Source organism: Callorhinchus milii, unplaced genomic scaffold, assembly GCF_018977255.1.
Source record: "Callorhinchus milii isolate IMCB2004 unplaced genomic scaffold, IMCB_Cmil_1.0 Scaffold17, whole genome shotgun sequence".
In the NCBI taxonomy this organism is placed as follows: domain Eukaryota; kingdom Metazoa; phylum Chordata; class Chondrichthyes; order Chimaeriformes; family Callorhinchidae; genus Callorhinchus; species Callorhinchus milii.
Genome location: NW_024704758.1, coordinates 13,600,637 through 13,621,883, shown reverse-complemented (window position 1 = coordinate 13,621,883; position 21,247 = coordinate 13,600,637). Strand labels below are relative to the sequence as shown.

The 21,247-nt window shown below is 39.0% G+C and overlaps 1 protein-coding gene across 1 annotated transcript in view; it reads left to right on the top strand.

Moving 5' to 3' along the window:
• The window catches only part of shank2b (SH3 and multiple ankyrin repeat domains 2b), a 177,051-nt gene that overhangs the window by 67,987 nt on the left and 87,817 nt on the right, over positions 1–21,247 (top strand). The window contains 3 exon segments of the mRNA XM_007887749.2: positions 8,278–8,584; positions 14,462–14,619; positions 17,527–17,634. Of these exon segments, the coding sequence (XP_007885940.2) occupies positions 8,278–8,584; positions 14,462–14,619; positions 17,527–17,634 (573 nt within the window).

Here is a 21,247-nt window from a genome sequence, read left to right as displayed (position 1 = left end):
TCAAGAGCAGTTTGATTTGCTCTCATGCTATACAGTATAACTATGGCACTTGTTATTCTCGAGGTCCATTCAAAAGCTTGGAAACTTTGTATGGATCACTGTGTAATGCTATGTGAGAGCCGATGGCACAACCAGCTCTCGAAAAGTGTTCACAACTGACTCCTGATTTTCATATCCTATGCAGAGTAACAAAATCAGGTCTTTATTTTTTACTGACCTGATTCTTAGCCGCATTGAGAAGGAAGTATTAAATCGGCCGTTCAACTCCAGGTTGATTTACTGCCTGGAGCAAAGCACACACTGTGAGGCCGTCGACACACTGGTCAATTACGCTGAAATAGAGTCCTTCGGTCATCTTTCTCCTCCCCACCCTATAAGTTTACCACCCTCTCCTCACTCAGTTACCCAGCCAGCTGTGTGAAATGCCCTGATACGTCCTCCTGACGTGAAACACGCTGTACAAATTGTATCGTAGGCGGTACAATATAAGCGTGGTAGGACAGGCAGTTTCAGTATGTTTTTGATCTCTTCCCCCCCGCCCCCCCTTCTCCCCATTGTGACGTGCTTTGCTTCCAGGTGTGTCACTCCACTACTCCACTATTAGGCCATCGTAGAACTGACAAACATGCTGGACTGGTTGTGGGTGGATAAATATCCCCTGTAGTTTTGTGATTCCGATAATTGACGGAGACGTCCCATGCTGCTTGTGCAACCAGGCAACAATAAACAAATCGTTGTCTCTCTTACCCCCTCTTCCTGAACCCTACCCCACAATACAACATTTAATTGTTATTCTGCAATAACCACAAAGCAAATGCTAAATCAGAACCATGGAAATCGGACCACAATCTCTTGTCATCTTATCGATTTTTAAAAAAAACGAAACCCATAAGATGTTATAGATGAACCGTAGCACCAACTGTAACAATACTCTGAGACATGTGCTCAACATTTCTACAGCTATGTGGGTGATGCTTGAGGTACTGTGTAAATGAAGACAAGCATTTTACTGTCTCTCCAACATCACTATATTTCCCTCCCTCTCCATAATGGTGAGAAATGCATCACTAAAGCTTCAGGCATGGGTTATATGGTTAACACTATTTAGCCGAGGCAACTGCTTCAACTACACTGTTTCTTTTTATGTGTGGCTTGACTGATGTTTTAATTGTCTGTTCTGAATGACACAATATTAATATTTCTTTTGTGACGGAATCAGATAACCAATGTCTGTGGGCTGTGCTTTCATCAGGGTTGGGAACATTAACGAGCACAATGTAGAATAAAGATGCTTAAATGGTCACCAATTTTGCGATTGCACAGTCAATTGCATAATTCACACGTAGAAATGTCATTAATGGATTCATCGTTTCTTCATGCGAATTGCCCTGGAATGATTGTTTTTTTTCCGGAGTATCAGAAATTGTCTTAACGTCACCAAAAATACAAAGAAATTAAATGTTTGCACCTTCATCTGTTGTAAAAATATTCCAGAGTTATCAGCAAGTAGGAGAAATCTAATGAATTAATTACTGTACTGTGTGCTTAAACTATTTGGGTTTATGGAACAGTTTGAAAGGTGCAATTTAGATACAGTTGTCCTGATTTGTGAAATAAGTTGGTTCTGCTTCTAAAAGCTTCCCTTTGGTATCTGTTTTGTTTGGTTTTGCACTTGTAATACTTATGATCACATGACGGATACTATGGTGAAAAGGAGCTATTTGGTCAAAAACAAAATAGCTGCTGTACACAAAGCTGGTCAGTACGTTACAAGCGTTGAATTGAAGGGTTTCGTCGCGAAAAAGGTCGAGATATACGATGTAAATATGTACCTGACAATGAAAGATGGTAAAGTGGGATGGATGAGTGAATTTTTTTTGCTACGGGGTGAGGAGGGGGAAACTACTGTAACGATTTTGTTAAAACTTCAGGACTGTCCAGAGAGAGAAGTGCCGCTATGTTGATGTGTTTTGTTTGCAACAAGAAGATAAATCAAATAAGATATATATTTGGCAAGTGCTTAACTTTCTCTTATGCATATGCAAACGAGTGCACTGTGTATCCTAGCAACTCCATCCATGGAGACAAGCAAGTGGCATAAGAATCCATGCAAGGTGGGTGGAACGTTTAATGCCAGGTTAAGGTATTACAGAGATACAGGTATGACTGTTGCTATGCCGAGTGGTCAGAGTTGTTGCCATGTGAAGAAAACGAGCTTTTTTTTTTGCTGAGGAAGGCAAATCCCAAATAACTATTTGTTTTTATCCCCCCCTTTCAGATGCAACAAATAATAAGGTGATACTGCGCTTGCTTTTTATCTTTAATAGCTCAATCAGAGCCTGAGGATATATTGCTGTATAAGACATTCTGTTTATGCAAATAGTGCTTGGGTGGTAATTTATACAGTACAGTAACATTTTTCTGATGCTTTGGGTGGTGTTTTTATCTCGGTGATGTAACACATTGCTAATAGCTCTCTAAGCACAGTGCAGTATTTTTCATTATTAGTGTGGCTGTCTGTGTCTGTGCAGGACTCAATCTCACCTGCACAGCTCAGAGCACACCTAAGCAATGGTCAAGGGAGTTTATTATTGCGACACACTTTTGCTTTTGTCTGTCATCTTCTTGTTTGACCGGGATTCAAATTGAGGAAGGAACAACGAATTGTCATTGGACAATGATATCAGACTGAGTGTGTTAATGAATTGGACGACTCGCGTGCGCAATAGAATAAAACCATATGATTATTTGGCAATTATTTTGTAACCGTTTGAGCAATTTTCTCTTGCATTTAGTATCAGCAGCATTCGTAATGAAGGTAGCTGAAAGGTCATTTTAATAAATGGCCGGGGAAATGAAGCGGTGGGTTCTGTGCTGAATTTGACAGGTTTGCATCTGCTGGAAAAAAGAAAGCATCAACGGTTGGTGCTTGAAGCGCAATCAGTACAAAGAGAAATTATGTCGGTATAATTACTGCTGTTTGTGACACATTTGAAACCTGTAATTTTCAATCGCTTTAGTGTATGCATTTCATTTTTTTTTGTTTGAGTTGCCACAATCTTTTTAAATGAAAGAGTCGCAATTTTCTTTACAGTATAGCAACGTTGAGGAAACCCAAAAAGTCTATCGCTTGGAGATTCAGGCAATGTACTTAGCTTACCCTCAAACTGAGAGAACAACAAATATGCTCAGGGGTTTCATAAAGTTGTGTGGGCTGTGCCTCATAAGTACAAATTAAGAGGAAATAGTGACGTGCTCTATTCCATTAATGGTCATGCTATTTGCCAACAATAAATATGCAAATACAGGCTGATTGCTTTAGATCTTTAAATACATTTGATTGCTCTGGATACATCAATGTGTTTTTAATGATGTAATATTGTTTTCATATATCAGGTTGGAAGTTACAGTTGATATGTTCAATATCAATTGATATTTTTATAGATACAGTATTAATAAAATGTGTTGGGTAACATTATTAAGTGCTTTAAAGAAATAAACATTTTTTTTAATGTTGTGCAGTAGGTATGAATATGCTTTTTTTAAAAAAAACTCACTGTTTCTAGAAGTTATGATATATTGATAAGATTATATAGAAATACATAATATAACCTAGAAGACTGCTTACCATTTTAAAAATTTAAAATACAGAAGAAAATCTCAGCTCCCTAAAAAAAAATTGAATTTACTGAATCAAAATTTCGAAATGATTACACTCCTGTAAATTCATAAGTCAGTACATTGAATTGTAGGTGAGAATATTCATGACCGAATATATATATTTTCAGATAATGTAATTTCACACATAATAAGCTAAAGAATTATAAATAGATTTAGAAACAGAAGCCTTAATTAGTGATTTCATCTTGATACATGTGTGATATTGTACGTATTAGATTTTGTTTGCCATGGTGATTTTCCTCTTGATCTAATGATGTGGTTTGAAGGCAAACTATGATGGAAGAAACCCCATAAATGAACAGGGCAAAGCTTGGCTGCGTGTGCCATTATCTTGACCTTGTTTTTTTTGGGGGGGAAGGGTTGTTTGTACTTGTTCATAAATCCAGGGCTTATTGCACTCCAACGTATAAAGACTGTGGTAGTGTTCACATGACTAATACTCCGAAATACAGGAAGGTTTCAAGCAGCTCCAGTTTACGCAGTCGGTTTCCAGCTGACAGACAGAATGTGGGGTGGGTTTTGTCACCAGACTTCTGGGTATTCCATGCCCAGCTATGCTTGCAATTACTCAGAGCCCAGGAACCTGCTGTTATTTTTAGGGTTCAGGCAGCTAAAGCAGATAGAAACTGGGTAGTGCAGGCTGAAATGATGACCAGCTTATTGTGAAAGTAGCAAATATGAAGTCTTTCTTGAATGCCTTAAAGATAGAAGGTAAGGATGCCGGTGCGAAAGAATGTTCTGCTCGTGTAAGAAGAGGAATTTAGATTTCTAGTTAACGGAATGTTTGATTTTTTTTTAATTAATGTATGCAACGAATTTTCGATGTCGTGCGTTTAAACTGCTGCCAAGTGGATGCTTATATATAGATGCTCTCTTCAATTGTTTAATATCCGTGAGTTAATTGAGCACGTCTCCTTGATCCTTTCAAGCACTGTGAAAGTCGGCTTATTCCAGCACGCAGTATTTTGGGACTGAATACTTGTGGAATAATTGAAGAAAATAAGAAAAGGTGGCAAAGAAACTGGTTCTCGTCATTTAATTACTTATTGAGATTGAAGCTGAAAGCCAATGTATTGGTAGATCTAAAGAGATTGAGAGAAACTGTGACTAGTCTGGTTAGATTCAGAGAATGTGGTTTTATTTTTCATGCACCTGCTGCGTAAAGACATTTCTAATCAGTGAAGCATAACTATTAAATGCTTGAGTGCAGGCGCTTAATGTTGCTGGCAGGTCAGCACTCGATAATGCCCAATTAGTGCATAAAATGCTAATTTTCTCTTTAAGGTAACAGCTACGTTATTCTTTTGAGTATTTAGCATTGAGTCATAACTACCGAAAAGTACTGAGCAGAACAGTTTAGAAATATTTAAATCAGAAACGTGGTGAATTATCAATTTTGTGTGCAGGATTTCTCACAAACAATTTAAGAACTCCATTCCCCCCTCTCCTTACTCTCTGCTCCCCCCCCCCGTTTTTTCCTCACCCCTCACCCCCTCCCCACTGAACAAAATAAAACTGTCTGTGTTAGTGATTTATTGATCTTCTTGTGGGCAAAGCGGGAATTTTTAGAAAATTTATGCATGCTCCCAAAGGATATTATCCTTTTTTGTTTTTCTAATCTGCAGAGATTACAGAGTCTAATCGGGTGTGTTTTAAGACCCGAGTTGTGATTTGGTTAAAATCAGAGGATTGCAATAAGGCAACTTGTTTGTCCAGAGAACTTAACACCTACTGAAGGTCTTTTGGTATTGGCTCATGGCTTTCTCGGTGACAGAGCATGTGCATTAATACATGTAGAAGAAAGTGACTCCCACGCATTCTGATACCCACTCAAAGCAGAGCTGGAAAGACATTTAATACTTAGCGGAACGGAAATCCGTTTTAGGCTTGGGAAGAAAGCGTTCATGTCAAAGCAAAATTAAGAGTCAGCATACAATGGAACCTGTTATTTACCAACGTCCATAGACATCTGTGGAAAATGGCACATTACTTGGATTTGTTAATGAAGTCTGCAACAAGTCTCTTGCATCAGGCTTTGTATAGTTAACATGCCCTACATATAATACACCATTTGCTTTTCTTTTAAACAAAAACACACCGATCACAAGGTTACTTGGGACTTTCGTTTTTTTGAAAAAAAGCAACATCGTGTGTTGGAAGCTTCAAATTGACCCAATTGATGTTGGCTCAACCTTGATTTGATCCAGTTGTTTGACCGTTGACATTTTTATGGGACTGATTTGACAGAAGGACCAAACAAATAAGACAGCATCAACACAGGCTTTGGCATCCGTTCTAAACACAGTGGAAGGAGATAGGGTGGGTTGGCAGAGGTGCTGTAACTTTACTCTCACAAACCAGACCATTTTGAGTGATGCAGCAACCGTTTCACTGTGTTTATTGGTGTGGGGGTGGGATGGGGTGTGTGACAGCCATTTAAAATTGCAATTGAACAAGAATTTAAATGGTAAGTCTGATTTCTTGATTTCTTTGCATTTTGAAGCTTGGCGATTAGACTAATTCCAAAGAGGTAAAGACATTTTATTTTTTTAAATTCCATTGGGAAACACAGTCCTGGATTCCGGCAAAATGACATCTTCATAGCTTCATCTTATTTGGGCCAGAATTTCCATATTGACATCAATAGAGTTTCAGCCAAAAGCAAGGACCACACTTCTTCTACACAAGGTTCCACTGTATGTCCTGACCAAAGTATGCAAGAGAATGATGGTGGTCCATTAAGCATGTTGAGGAGTCTTCTAGTGTATTCATGCTGCTTGTGAGTACGATTAAGAAGTTCCATTCTCGTACTAGAACTTATTCTGCATTTACGCTGCACAATTGTTGGCAAATTTGTCTGATTTTCGTAGTGGCCTAATAAACAGGACAAACAAATCATTAAACAATGGAGTCTTATAGCTAATGCTACTTATTAGAGGTGGTTTTGAGGGCAGTGGATTCACACCTATTAGAATATACAAACAGAGAAGGTGTGATTCCCAGTGTGTTCACTCCTCTGGTGAATACGTTTGAAGTTCCTGTGGTACATCAGCATTCAAGAAAATATACAGCGTAAATGTAAACATTTCCAGCACAGGAATCCTGTGTTTAACGTTTCAAAAAGGTCACTTCTGTACCTTTTTTCGAATGGTATCTTGTTTCTAGTAGTTTGGAAAGGAAGGAAGGTGAAAATTTCTAGTAGTTGCCGTGCTTTTGCAATTTATTTTAATCCTCTTTATCTGACGCATTCTAGATGCATCTTTTTCCTGGATTTGGCATGTAACACAGTGCCTTAAAGTGTTAGCAATCAAGCTGGGGAATTCTGGGGCTGTGCTTAATTGTAACAGCGTGAAATGCACACCCCACTTCACTAATTCTCTTGGGTTGGATCTCCCTCCCTGCTTAACCCTCAAGTGATGTCATTGACTGGAATCATACACATTGGGCCCAGAGCAGCTTCACAAGAGACAAGCTGAGCTTTAAATCCTAAGAGCAAATCGGGAGCCATGGGAACCACACGCCCAGCTAAAGATGCAATCCATGTCTATAGCAGAGTTTCCCACCATACAATGGCTCAGGACTGGCTCTCAAGCTGATTTGAAGTCCCATTTCCCTCCTTGTTTCTCGTATGGAGGACACTCGCCATCATTGAACTCAACTCCAGGACCTCTCTCAATTCAGGAAATCGAGATGTTTTTAATTTTAAGAATAAATACTTATCAGACTGAATATTTTCTTACATAGAATGTTGGAGTGCTGGAATTTTAAAGTACTCCTCAAACCACCGAGTGTTTCCCGAATGAATTGTCAGTTGTGCAATGGCTAAATTATAGTTTTTAATAAAAAAAGGCGTACTAACTAGTTCGGATCCTCGGCCCTCCGACAAATCTGCTGCTTAACACCGAAGCCTTTTGCCACAATGACTGCAAGCGGTGCAGAATATAGAACCAAGAGAATTTTACAGGACAGAAGAAAGTAATTTGGCCCATTGTATCTGTGTCAGCTTTTATACCAATCCCACTGGCACCATAAAAAAGTGGGATTTGGTACCCATGGTGCTCGCAGCAGTTCACCATGAGTTTGAGAGCGACTTGCCAGCTCAAGTATCTGAATGGTCTTCTGCCAACATACCTCAGTGACAATTAACTTCTTCACAGCTCAGTGTTTCCATAACTTACCCACCTCTTCAGCTCGTAGCTGGACCAACAGCGTGTGAAAGTGACATTGGCTGCTTTTTTGTGCTGACATCTCTACTTTGTACCAGACAGTTGGAACGGTTGAGAGTTGAGGCACACTTCTCAGATCAGTGTGGCAAGAGTGCACATTTCACAGCAGATTTCCTGTGCACGGTGGGGGATAAATATAGGAAAAAGAAATATCTATCAATGTGTTGGGTATTGCTGTGTTTGTTACCCGCTTTGGAAAAATCTACAGTACAGTCACTACTTAAATAAAAAAAGAGGATCATCAATGTCAGGATACAACACAGTGAAACCATTTTTCTGAGTGAAACAATCTGTTCCTTTTGTCAATATGGATATAATGTGCTAGTAAAATGTTAATTTTTTTTGAACGTTTTCTCTTTTCTCTCCGCAGTGCCCTTTCGAGAGGCACCGACCTATTCGAATCGAAGGCGGGGGCCTCAGAACACTCTCTCGACCCCACGTGTTTTGCTTCGTTCCAACAGTGACAACAACCTGAACATCAACGACATACAAGACTGGCCAGCCAACAAATCTGCCACTTCACACCGGAGCCTGTCACCACAACTACTGCAACAGATGCAGAACAATCCCAATGGCACTATAAAGAGTGGGAGTGGTACCCATGGCTCCCGCAGCCGTTCACCATCCCTGAATAGAATTGGAGAGGAAGTCAAGAGAACGCAGCATCGACAGATCAGGTACTGTATTGCGCTTCACTGCATTATAACATTTAAACACTCGCAGAAAGCCCGGCCCGGGCTGCACTAAAAGGGTGAAGCATTTCAATTGTTAGTAATTGCTAGCTGCACATAAGCCAGAACATTATTATAACCATTTCAGTCCCAGTCCTGTAAAAGTAGCCAGTGTTTGTTTTACTGATTGTGGCTACAGCCATCTCTCTATTCAACTGCTCTGAACTATCTCTAAACAAATCATTAAAATAGACTTCCCCCTCATTTGGCAACTCATCCGAGTTCCCACCAACACCATCCAAAGAAGCAAAGTGCCATTTGTATTTATTCCTAATTTGTTTGTACCGCTTTATGACACCAAATATTGCCTTTTGCCCAAATGGCCAAAGCCCCGACTGGTAGGGTGGTCTTAGTCACGGTCAATCAGTGGGAAGCTTGCCAGATCCTGAGGTCCGTAAGCCACGACTTTTGACAATCTGCATCTAATACTCCCCGGAATCACGTGAGCAAGGGCGTGGAAGTTCCAGGGAGAGAGTGTCATTCCATTCCAGACACAGGAAAATTTCTATGTGTAGATGGCATACATATATTGGAACTCTCAGTCTGGTATGGGAACGCTCAAGCAGCAAGGATGGGTTTCTATGTGCCAGACACGCAACTGACTTAAAAAAAAAGAAGAAAAAAAAGAGGCCACTACTCACAATGTAGTTAATAATGTAGAATGTTTGTTGAAGCCCTCAGACATTTATTTTTCTCCCCACTATTCACATTGAGTGCGACTGGAAGGTTAATTTGCATTTTAGTCTTGTAAAGTACAGTTTTGCAATTTAATCTTAATAAAGGCTCCTAGGTACGCAGCCGTGACTGCAATGAGCAATAATTATTAACATCTTTGGGAAAACGTAGTCAAGTACTAAGAGGACAAGAATTGATAACTGTGAGTAAAATGCATTTTCTTGCTGGTCTGGAGACGGAAATGTCTCGTTTTTTTTAAAAAAAGTGCAGTGGAAATCAGTGTCAGGTTGTTGAAAGTCAGCCCTTTGGCTGCTAGAACTAGGAATTAGGTTGAGCACAAATGTGTCTCAGAAAGACACACTTTGTTACCTTAACCTTGAGCTTTATTTAGACTGTAATTCCCATGTCAGTACGGGGGACATCAGCTGACTTGTTACCTCAATTATCTTTGATGGCTTCCTTTATGAATGAACAGCGATATCAGTGAGTGGAAGGACAAAGCTTGGCCTCCCATCATCGAAGTCCAGGTGAATTCTTCTGTGGGCAACTAATGAGTGAAAACACATCAGTGATTGAGCTGCAGCCGTAACAAACAGTACTCTTCTATTTGATTGACTTAAAAATACTTCAGAGGTGATTTTTAGTCAACCACAACAGAGCCTTTTCTGTCTCCAAAATGAGGCCGTTGGGAATGAATTGACTCCCATCACTTCTGTGACTGATGCCACAAGATGACTTTGGATGAAGAAGGCCCTTCGGACCATCTGAGCTCATCCCTCACAGAACATCATCATCACATCACAGTATCAAGCTGCTTTTTAAAGGCTTTTCAATGTCCTGGCCTCAACTACTCTTCCTGGCAACCTGTTCCGGTCGATAATTACTAAAGAAAAACTTCCTGGTATCTGGAGCATTTTCAGAGAATTGTTTTTAACATCTTAAAGCCCAAAACAAAATCTAGTGTGTGCGATTTATCTAAAGGTTATAGTGTGTCTCTTCGAAGATTTACTGGATTGAGAGTAGAATTCCAAAGTGCTAAATTTGAAATAATTGTAAATTGCTACCAATGCAATGTGAAAAGAACAAAAAGAGCACTTAAAGATGCAAGCGGACACTACCTCTCGTGAGGGACGCTGTATACATCCAAGTTGTTGAAGAAAACAGAAGAAATAGAAATTATTATTCAGGGTTCAAAAGGCAGTCAGGCCTATTAGCACAAAAGTTAGACTTTTTTTTTCTTCCAGTTTTTGTTTTAGTTTTGTTCCATTTGAATTTCTGGCACGGATTTACAATTGTCCTCAATCTATATGAAAGGCTGGCGACTTAAAATTGCTGTGCCCTAATTTTCTCCTCCCTGGGCTCTGCAACATTTCTTAAATAGTGTTTCACATGAAGAACAGCTACTTCACAGGTGACAGCTGGGGAGGGGTGAAAATTAATTCAAAACGAAATGCTTACGTGCCTATATGGGTGACTTGCTTTAAGTAGTTTATAATGAGTTCTGGAATGATTGCTACCCACAAAGGAAAACCACCATCTGTACTATATCGGATAATAGATGGATGATTTCAAAATAGGTGAGGCAAAGTAAATTTTGTATTTGTGATAGGTTTACATGAAGGGGAAATCTGGAGCTTATTGCCCTCTGACATCTATTATCAATATAATCATCTTAAATGTTCTAGTTTATTAAGAAGTACCGTTGAAGTTCACTGTACTTTTATTGTTTTTCCTAAGCAACATTACTCCACAAAATGTGTTTGCTCACCTTATTATTGCTGTTTAACATAGAATGATGGAATCCAGCAATCTTATATCCCTGCTCCCTTGTTTTGGACTCACCAACAAGTGGAAACGACCTATTAATGTTCACTTTATCGAATCCTTTCATAATGTTAAACATCTCTAGCAGGTTCTCTCTCAATCATCTTACCTCCAGAGACAAAAGCTGTAACCTGTCCAATCTTTTTAGTGGGAGCTTGCTGTAAACCAAAGTGGCCATACAATAACGGACACCACACTGTACATCAATTCCTGTGCTGACTTCTAGACATTTCAAAGTGATAATGATGACAATGTTAACTTGACCACATAGACCACCTGTTATTAGGCTTGTGAGTTTGGTGACATATGTACTCACTGATGAAACAGCCAGCTGGTCGAGTCAACCTTCAATAGGGCTTTAGATTACCACAAACCTCCTGGTGATGCCTGATATAGCTCTTCAAACCCTTCTTAAATTTTTAGTTAAGTTGTCGAGCAGAAACTGGGACATGGTTTGATGCCGTCCCGCAAGGAGGGACAGATTGTCATACGGTGCATTCTGTGAAATGTCTCTCTTAGAAGCCAAATGTAGAAGAGCATAACCCAAGCCCAGGAGCAGAATGTCTGCCTCTTCCTCCAGCTCAAATAATGATTTTATAAATGATTTCTACTTTGTGTTTGTTTTTGGGATTATACACTGATACAAGTACAATTGTGCAATCCTATAATTGCCCACTTGATGTTTCAGTGTAGAGTTCAGGAGCTCAAGAGAATTCCTGATCTACATGGGTGATAGGTGCTTTTACATAGCCTCTCAAGTTACATTAAGCGTTTGCGAAGTTGTCTTGTGGAGAAACCTGGTACAGAGCTAACATCCTCCTTATATTTCTCCTTATATAACAGCTGTGTTAAGGATTTTTCAAGTTTGATCTCAAACACTGGTAGATTTCCACTTCCCTTTTCTTCTGATCATAGAATGATTCCATCTTCTGATCACCTCTGGTGAAAACTTTCTTCTAATTTTCCCCCTTAAGTCTTCCAGTGAGAATCCTGAGTTTATTGCCCCCTTGTTACAGATGTACCAATCAACAGGAACAATCTTTCACAAGGTGTCCGGTCAAAAAGGTTTCAGTATTTCAAAGATGTCTATTGAATTCCCATCCTAAACTTACATGTTCCAGTAAAAAAAAGACCCATATTATTTGATCTACACACAATAGCGAAAACCCTTCTTCACTGGTATTATATGGGCCACAATCCTAATTTGGTTTCAGCAACAGCAACTTTAGTAATTGTCCAACGTTTTCCAATTTCTGAATTGAATATTGTATATATCTCATGTACGTGTGTCTGAAATAACTTTGTCAACAGTGCATTTGCATCTTATATAGGGTAAGTTGCATTATAAAACGATCTGAATTTGAGGAGCTCAAGGTTGTGATCTGTCCCTCTGACAGCAAGCTAAAGTTAATGATGCTATTTATTAATATGTTTGCTGTTTTGTTTGGGAGGGGGGTGGGGGCGGTATCAGTTTGAAACAATTGAAATAGTATTCAGAGCGATCAGTTGCAAACGTCAGGAGGAAAACCAATCCCGCTTTCATCTTCTGGCATTGGCATCAAAGCAGTTGATGCTAATGCAAAAATCCATCTTGTACCCAAGGGTGGTTGCCACAGTATCAGTGGAAAAGCAATTTTAATTTCCACAACAGTGGCTTGGCATATTGCTGGGAACAGATTGGCGCTCTTTACTATTCTTGTGTTCAGTTATATGGTTGGTTGGTTTCAGAAGGAATAAAATGGAGGCTTCTGAGACGTAATTCACTCCAGGTGGAAACCGGAGTACTATAGATAAATAATGCGTAAGCAGATTTTAATAATTTTCCCAATTTAACACAGTTGTTGAAGTGTTTTCATTTCTGACGAGCCATGTCAATAAAGAAATTTACAAGTTGAGTACGTTTTTCCAGTTTGTGTTGGCTTCTAGGTGTGAACTGATCCCTCTTAACTAATGCAGGTGGTGGTTAATAATGCTATTACTACTACTACTAATAATAATCCTTGCATTTGTTATAGCGCCTTAACACATCTTCAAGACGTCTCAAAGCGCTTCACAGAATATACCGTAAAGTGAATTGACTGTATATTTTGTGGGCGAAATCTATCGTTAGTTGATCTTTGGTTATAGATTAAATATAGATTGTATATGGATGATACAGATTTGTGGCTGCTTAGAACATTGCTAGCAGTCTAAATCTTCCAAAGTCTATCACAGGAACATTTCCTTTTATTTTATTGCTCCATTTTATTTCCTCCCGTCACTTTCTAAAGTTTAAAATAGTATCGTCACAAATAGTTTGTCCTCCTGAGTGTTGCTGTAAGTGTGAAACGTTAAGTGTTCCGCTCACTACTTTCTTACTGAGATATCAGTATCATTTATGGGAGATATGACTTGCTAAAAGAGAGAGAGAGACTTGCTAATTTCTTAGCTTGCCTTATTTTGGTTCAGATATATCGCAACAGTCCAGAAAAGTTAAAAGCGAAGGTCAGGATGAATGCACTCAATCATTTCCATCTGACCATATCATTGCTAATGAATACTTTTAACCAGATGCCATTTGATTCATACTTAGGAGTTTTTTTTTGCTTTAAGTGTTGCTGAATGTTAGATCGGCTGCACTTATAATTTATTAAAATTTTTACCTCCAAGCATCAGATCTTTGAATTGTTTATAATAGAGAAGAAAACCTAAGTAACTGAACAGTCATATGCCATCATAGGAACATTTGATTCTTTCCAGTTGAGGAATTCTGTTCCTACAAGACATGTCATACAGTTCATCGGAGTAATTGAGACCCGGACCATTTCTGCACTCTTATCTTCTTGGCTCAGTAGAGATCATGGTAGATGGGGAATTCTGGAACGGGAGTATGAATCCAAAAATTTAAATTTTTTCTGAATATTTTTCATACATCAATGCCTGTATAATAACACGACTCGTATCTAGCAGAGTGTTTGCTGAAAAAGCTCCCAGTCCTTAAGTACATTTCAGCCTTTCAACAAGAAAGCACAATGGTTCTTTGCCTAGTTTCCACAAATCTAGGTCAATCACATGCAGTTCTCAACACAGTTAACAATGCTGATTTTTTTTTAAAGAATAAATATGGAAACATATGACCTTTATAGACAGTTATGTAGATAGGTGACTTTTGTTTTTTTTTTGGTTGGGTGAGGGGATGGAAACAACCGATTTTCTTTTTAGAAATCATTAAACACTTCTAAAAGACGGTTGTGCACGATTAAAACTAAGAATCCATTTCACTGCGAATGACATTTCTTCTGCAGAATCATTTACGATAATCATTGTCCTTGTATTTGTTTGCAGTCCTTCTGTTAATAAAGAGTCGGTCTCCGAATTGGAACACCAAGGATCCAAACGCAAACTCTATAGTGCAGTTCCTGGAAGGCAATTTGTTGTTTTGAGGTCGTATCAGCCTCAAGGAGATGGGGAGATTCCCCTCCACAAAGGAGATAGGGTGAAAGGTTAGTAATAGTTTATTTTTTTCAAATTGACTTTAAATTTTGGTTTATATAACATACTTGTGTAACAATTGCTTCTTGCTGTTATTTTTTTTCTTGAAACAGTTGTGACAATATATGGATCAGGTCTTTATCATTAGACATCTATCTACCGTGTATATTTGTACACCAGGTTTAATACAATTTTAACATTTATTTTGCAAGTGTAATTATGTTCACAATTAATGTAAAATGAAAGCCAGGAATGTCTCAACCTGTTAGATATGGCAATTATGCAAACCTTCCTTCCAGATCTTCGGGTACAGCAGCTGGTGTAGACAATAACAGCAGCCCAAGGATTGAAATTCTGCTATAAAAGTATATTTGTATAGTGCGTAATTGAAAAGGTTGCATTTTGGAATCATAGGAATTTACAGCACAGAAGTAGACCATTCGACTCATGTAGTCTGTACCAGGCCTCAGTGGCTTGGGATGTCCTCCCAATGTGGAAGGCACTCTACTGTATAAATGTCAATTTCTATTATTGTTCATTAAAATCCCTCTGCCCTGCCTTATCCACATACCCCTCAGTATCATACTGCAAAACAGCAAGTGTTAAGAACTCAACACTAGTCATGTGGCATATTAATTAGTTAGATCACAACCACTGTGATGCTGTTGACAAGCTATTACCCTCCGGATGCTGCTTCACACTTGACAGACACCTCTTCAGGCAGATTCTTCAACATTGTATGGCTTCAACAATTTATTTTTCTATATAAAATATATTCCTGGATAACATTACATTATGTTCCTTGCAAGAATACAAGGATTATTATTATATCTCCCACATTGTGTGTTAACTACTTCCTGCCACCCTTGCAATGTTAATAATAGATTGTTAAAAAAAATCAACAATAATTCTCTGCTAGATGTGATAATGATTCTTATCAGTTGCTTGGATTCAAGGATCCTGCCTTTGTTTAAGTGCTTAAAATCCAGTGATTTTTATTTGTATGTAAAGTATTTCAATTTTGTAAATTATTTTTATTGACCAGTAACTGCCGTTTATGGAAAGTATGCCAGCATTTCCAGAGATTTACTTCACATCATGTCACGTCAGATTAAGATAGGTTTAGCATCCTAATGCTTAACCTGTTTAATAGAACTTGGAAGAAAGTTTAACCCACAATCTTTCAGAAGTAGGTTATTTTTAGCCTTTCTTATTAACAATCTGAGCAATATGTCATATGTAATCTTTGGGTTTTATGCATTGGTAAAGCCACAGTTACCGCTCATCATTAATTATCAATGTTACTCTTTCCAAATTTCTTTTGAAATAACGGGTAGCAGTGTCTCCTGGTCCAAATGACGACGACGACGACAACAACAACAACTTGCATTTGTATAGCGCCCCTCATGCAAGGTAGCGTCCCAGAGCGCTTAACTACAAACCTATTAATATCATCAAACAGGGTATAATACAGCAGTTGTGCTCAAAATTGACAAAGAGATTACCATTCATTTCTGGAACTTTGAAGGAGTCTCGTTACGTCAAATTGTTTCTTTTCCCATCTCTACGAACTGCTTTGGTCTTTTTTTCCTACGCTAATTAGTTGTTGGTTTATGTGTAGTTACTACAAGTTAACATCTATAAAGTGTCTTCCAGCTGTCGCATCGGATTAAAGATCCTTTACACTGTCAAAAGAAATTTGAATCTTGCGTCAGATCCCCTGAGGCAACAGAAGAATTCTGAATCACATTTAACATTTGTGATCTTAACATTCATCGTAACACGATAGATAGTTACCTTAAATGTGGAACTCAGGAATCTCAAAACCTCTGCTCTTGCCAACCTGAATTCAACGGGGTTAGGCAAACACAATGCATCCCTCTGGGGAGAGAGTGCGCACTCTATACCAGACAAACATAAACATACACTCAACTCATTTAAGCACAGTGATGGTTTTGCACATGTGTCAGAAACTCGGTTGGCCTAAAAAAAACATTACCTGCATGAAGTCTCTCTCCATTGTGGTTTTTTTAAGCATTCGGTACCACCGTTGCTAACATGCTTCATAACACCAGAGGGAGACGCTTTTAACCGGAACTTTTCATGTTGGAGTATTTGTTACTCCCGCTGCTTTTTTTCACATATGGTATTCCGTTGCTTTTTCATTTTTTTTTTACTCATTCTTGGACCATGCATTTACGAACACTTGAAATGCCACGTCAGAAATTGTCGATGTGATTTTTTTCATCAGGCTGCACACATGCAGTTCAAAAAAAAAAAGGAGCCAATTGTCAGAATCTGAAAAAAAATAACTGAAAGCTGCAAGTGGACATACCTGGGTGCCTTAAGTTAAGACAAATGTAATTTCAGTTCAATTTCATAAAGTACTTTCAGGCAAGAATAGATGCACGTGGCTGCAGTGTAGCTACAACTGGTGTGACATTGATACGGATCATTGATTCTCTTCCACCAGATTTGTGGAACAACCCCAATGTTGTTTATTCCTGATGATGGTATTTTCATGAGGTTAACTACCACCATATGTTGTGCTTTTTGTTCAGTGGCATATGTGGATCAGTAAAACATTTGGTAACAGTAAATTAGAACATTGTTAACTTCATTTCATCCAAAACACTTTGCCTTAACATCTGAGTTAATCGTGTAATAAAAGCAGAAGTCGCTGGGAACACTCAGCAGGTCAGGCAGCATCTATGGAGAGAGGAAAGTGAGTTAACGTTTCAGGGCAGGGTTCTGACAAGAGGTCATCGACCTGAATCATTGATTCACTTTCCTCTCTCCATAGATGCTGCCTGATCTGCTGAGTGTTCCCAGCGACTTCTGCTTTTATTTCAGATTTCCAGCATCTGCGGAATTCTGCTTTTTGAATTAATCTTGTGCTTTTTTTTTATCCCCATCAGTTCTGAGTATTGGGGAAGGAGGATTCTGGGAAGGTAGTACACGGGGACATGTTGGATGGTTTCCTTCAGAATATATTGAAGAAGTTCCAGCAAATGAGGCCAAACCAGGTAAGGATCCAAATGACTGATAATAAAGGGACGTTGATAAATGAAGCAGGGCACTATGGCATGTGGCAAGCCTGCTAAACATGAATTGCAACCCAAAGCAACTGAAAGAAATAACCTGGTGATGGGAGGTGCAGTGATTGAGTTTTGAGCAGCTACATTAATTTAGTATCGGAAATCTTTTGGCAGCCTGGTGCATAAACTGGAAATGTCCACCAGAGATCAGGAATTTTTACAGGTCGAAAGTTAACTCAATAATTTTCAGTATTTTATGGAGGAGTGGGTGGGGATGTGGTACGATTATTGGGCTCCTGTTTCAGAAGCTGGAATCACTGGCTTGTCTGACAATGACACTGTGCTTTTTGCTTATTTTTTACTCCAAACAGAATGCGCATTTGATACAATCGATTGTCCAGAAATCATGAACTTGTGGCACCAACGGATCATATAAACCAGACGTGTAATGTTAGAATCAAACAAAGGATAATAAGTAGAATGAACGTGGTAGCATTTCCTCCAGCGACAAATATAATAAAACCTAAGGAATTAAGATGAACTGACCAGTGCTCGTAGAATCAGAGAGAGAGCTTCAGCGTAGACTTCTGTTCATTCCAGATTAATCATAATATACTGAACGTTTATTAATGTTGAAGGCAATTTCAATCCTGTTTTAGTACTATTGCACTCACTTGATAAAAGAACCATCTGACATTTAACAGATTGTGCTATTATAAAACGATTAGACTCGAAAAACAAATGATCTTAATCATACTAGACAGCTGTATTTCTTAGGACATTTTCTCTTGTCCAGACATCGCAACATCCTATCTCTCCGTCCTCTCCCCCACTGAATCTTTGTCTTTTCCAGTTCACCACCCCTGGCCTTGATGGGTTTGCTGCAACATCATTCTCCTAGATTGTTGTTGCATTGACCCCTCTTTATGTTTCACTCTCCAAAGCTGCACTATTCTCCATGGATGCGCATAGAGAGGAGTGAATTGCTTGTATGAATGTTTAGAGATAGGTGATGACCTGAACTTTGAATTGAAACCGAAATTTGAGGCAGTAAAACATGAGTCTTAATTCCTAGAATTAATGAAACCCGTGTCAGTTGTACTGTGGCATAAACTAGATCTGTTGTTAAAATTAGTTTTCCCCCAGGGGTAATGCACCAGAGGATTCAATGCCAAGTTTCACAGACAAAGACCATGCTCCTAACTTTTTATACGAGAGAGGCATTTTGAGCTCCAACCATTGAGCTGCGTTCTGATCTCTGATTCTTTTCTCAAAACCCACTGATAATCCTGACAAGATGATCTTAGCCAAATTGGAATCTTTTAGTTGAAAATAGGGCTCCAGATATTTATTTTTGAATTTTTCCACGGGATGTCTGCAAATATGACTCGGATCCCCTCTTACCATCTTCTGACTGAGTTAGTTCATCTGTCTCTGGGATTCCCACGTGTCGGTAGGATGCATAGAAATCTCAGCTTGGTTTGGAGACTCTTAAGCATGGTGATGGGGTTCTGTATGTGTCAAGCACTCGGCTGACACCCCGCCCACCCCCCCTCCCCTCACCCCGGACAAAAAAATTAGTTCATCTTCTAACCTGCTGTCAAAATTCCTTGGAAAATCCTTTTTGTAAATTTTACAAGGTTTGGGCTTCAGTGTTTCAGAGGACAAATGATGAGAAGTGGCATAAAATCAGTAGATCTCGAGTAACCAAGTAAGTACATAACCTATTGGTCTTTGAAGGCAAGAGGGGTCACATTTTTGAGTAGATTGTTGCTGCTGCTTTCACTACCTACCTTGTACTACAAAAGAATAAAACTTGTAATGTGCCTATTAGACGACTCAAAGGCAATGTAAGGTCATACAGCATAATGTCATCTTGGAGAAGCTTGGGTGAAAATATCGTTTCCAAGGAATCTTCTAGCTTACCCTGTGGAGAGATGCGATTCAGAATTGTTTTATTCTCTATTTAGTAAGACTGCAGTGTAATACATTTCTGCATTCCATAAATAGTACTTGGAAATTATGTTGTGCTTTTCATGGTACAATGATATTGTCAAACAATGTTCTTGTGAGTGACTGACACATGTACCTGTAAGCATTTCAGTTATGACAGCAGATACATCTTCCCCAGAAACAGCAGTTCTTGCATCGTACAGTGACAGCTACTTATTATTATACCCCGTTCAATAATATATCGGAGCCTATTTAATCTGAAAGTATTGGATTGCACTCTGCACGAGCCAACTCAAACTTATTTAGGCATTTGGTCTGGCCAACCAGTGGAAACACTCTATTCTTGTCTACCTTATAATAATAATAATAATCCTTGCATTTGATATAGCGCTTTTCACGTCGGGAGGACGTCCCAAAGCGCTTCACAGAACACACTGTAAAGTGAATTGACTGTATATTTGTGGGCGAACGCGGCAGCCAATTGCGCACAGCAATGTCCCACAAACAGTCGTAGATTGAAAATGACCAATTTATTATTGTTTTTGGTTTTGGAGGGATTATTATTAGGTGTGTGGAGTAAGGAAACTTGCCCAAGGTTTCGCCCTCTGCCTGGAATTGAACTCAGGTCTCTCACTTGCAAAGGGAGTGCTCTAACCACTGAGCTACAGGACTCCACTTATCAAATACTTTCATAATCTTAAACACCTCCAAAGTCACACTTGAGTTATTGATTTTGGAATTAGCAGTAAACATATAGATCAAGACAATAGAATATGCGCTGGACAACAAGGTTTACTAGCTTTATGTACGTATTCATCATTTAAGTTTCAAGGTATGCACATACAGTTGCCATGTTTTTCCTGTCCAGTATTTCCTGGTCTCTGCTTTCCATACCATTTGTTGAAAGCACCAGCTGGTCATTAAATTCCTTCTCTACCTGGGGAGATGATCCAATTACCTTGGAGAGCACAAATCCAATTACCATTATCCGAGAGCAGCACCCTTTGTGATGAAACTCTTCAACAATCTGAAATACGGTGACAGAAACTCACATCAAACCTACCAATAAAGAGCACACATTGGACATGTCATATAGAATAAGGTAGACTTAACCTGGGTGAGAAGCGCAGCTGTGTGAAACTGGTTCGATGTAACGCAAAATTCAAAATGCTTGAGAGGAAACCAGCTGAATTTCCAAATGCCCTGAAGTTAATCTCTGCAATAATTTGTTATGACAATTCCCAAAGTAATACAAGGGAACTCCATTATAGTGTCCTGCTCTGTAGGATTTGTTTCACTTATACGGTTACTGCCCATCATGAAACAAGTGAGTTTAGCAGCACTTCATGCCACAGTGCACTTGAGAACAAGCCGGTTGTGTTACGATGATGTTTTCTTGTATATGACAGGAATTCGACTACGGGACATCACAACGGGGATTTTCAAATGTTCCGAATGATGGGATACATCTGAAAACCGTCCATCTTTTAAAAACTGCTGGACTTGCAGTGTTCCAGTTTGCTCTGTTGAATTCTTGTCTTAACACAGCAATTTAAGTGTGGGAAACGCCACATATGATCAGGATTTTATGTGTCGATCCTAGTTACGTGGCATTTATGGGACTTAATGAAACTGGAATACACGAGCT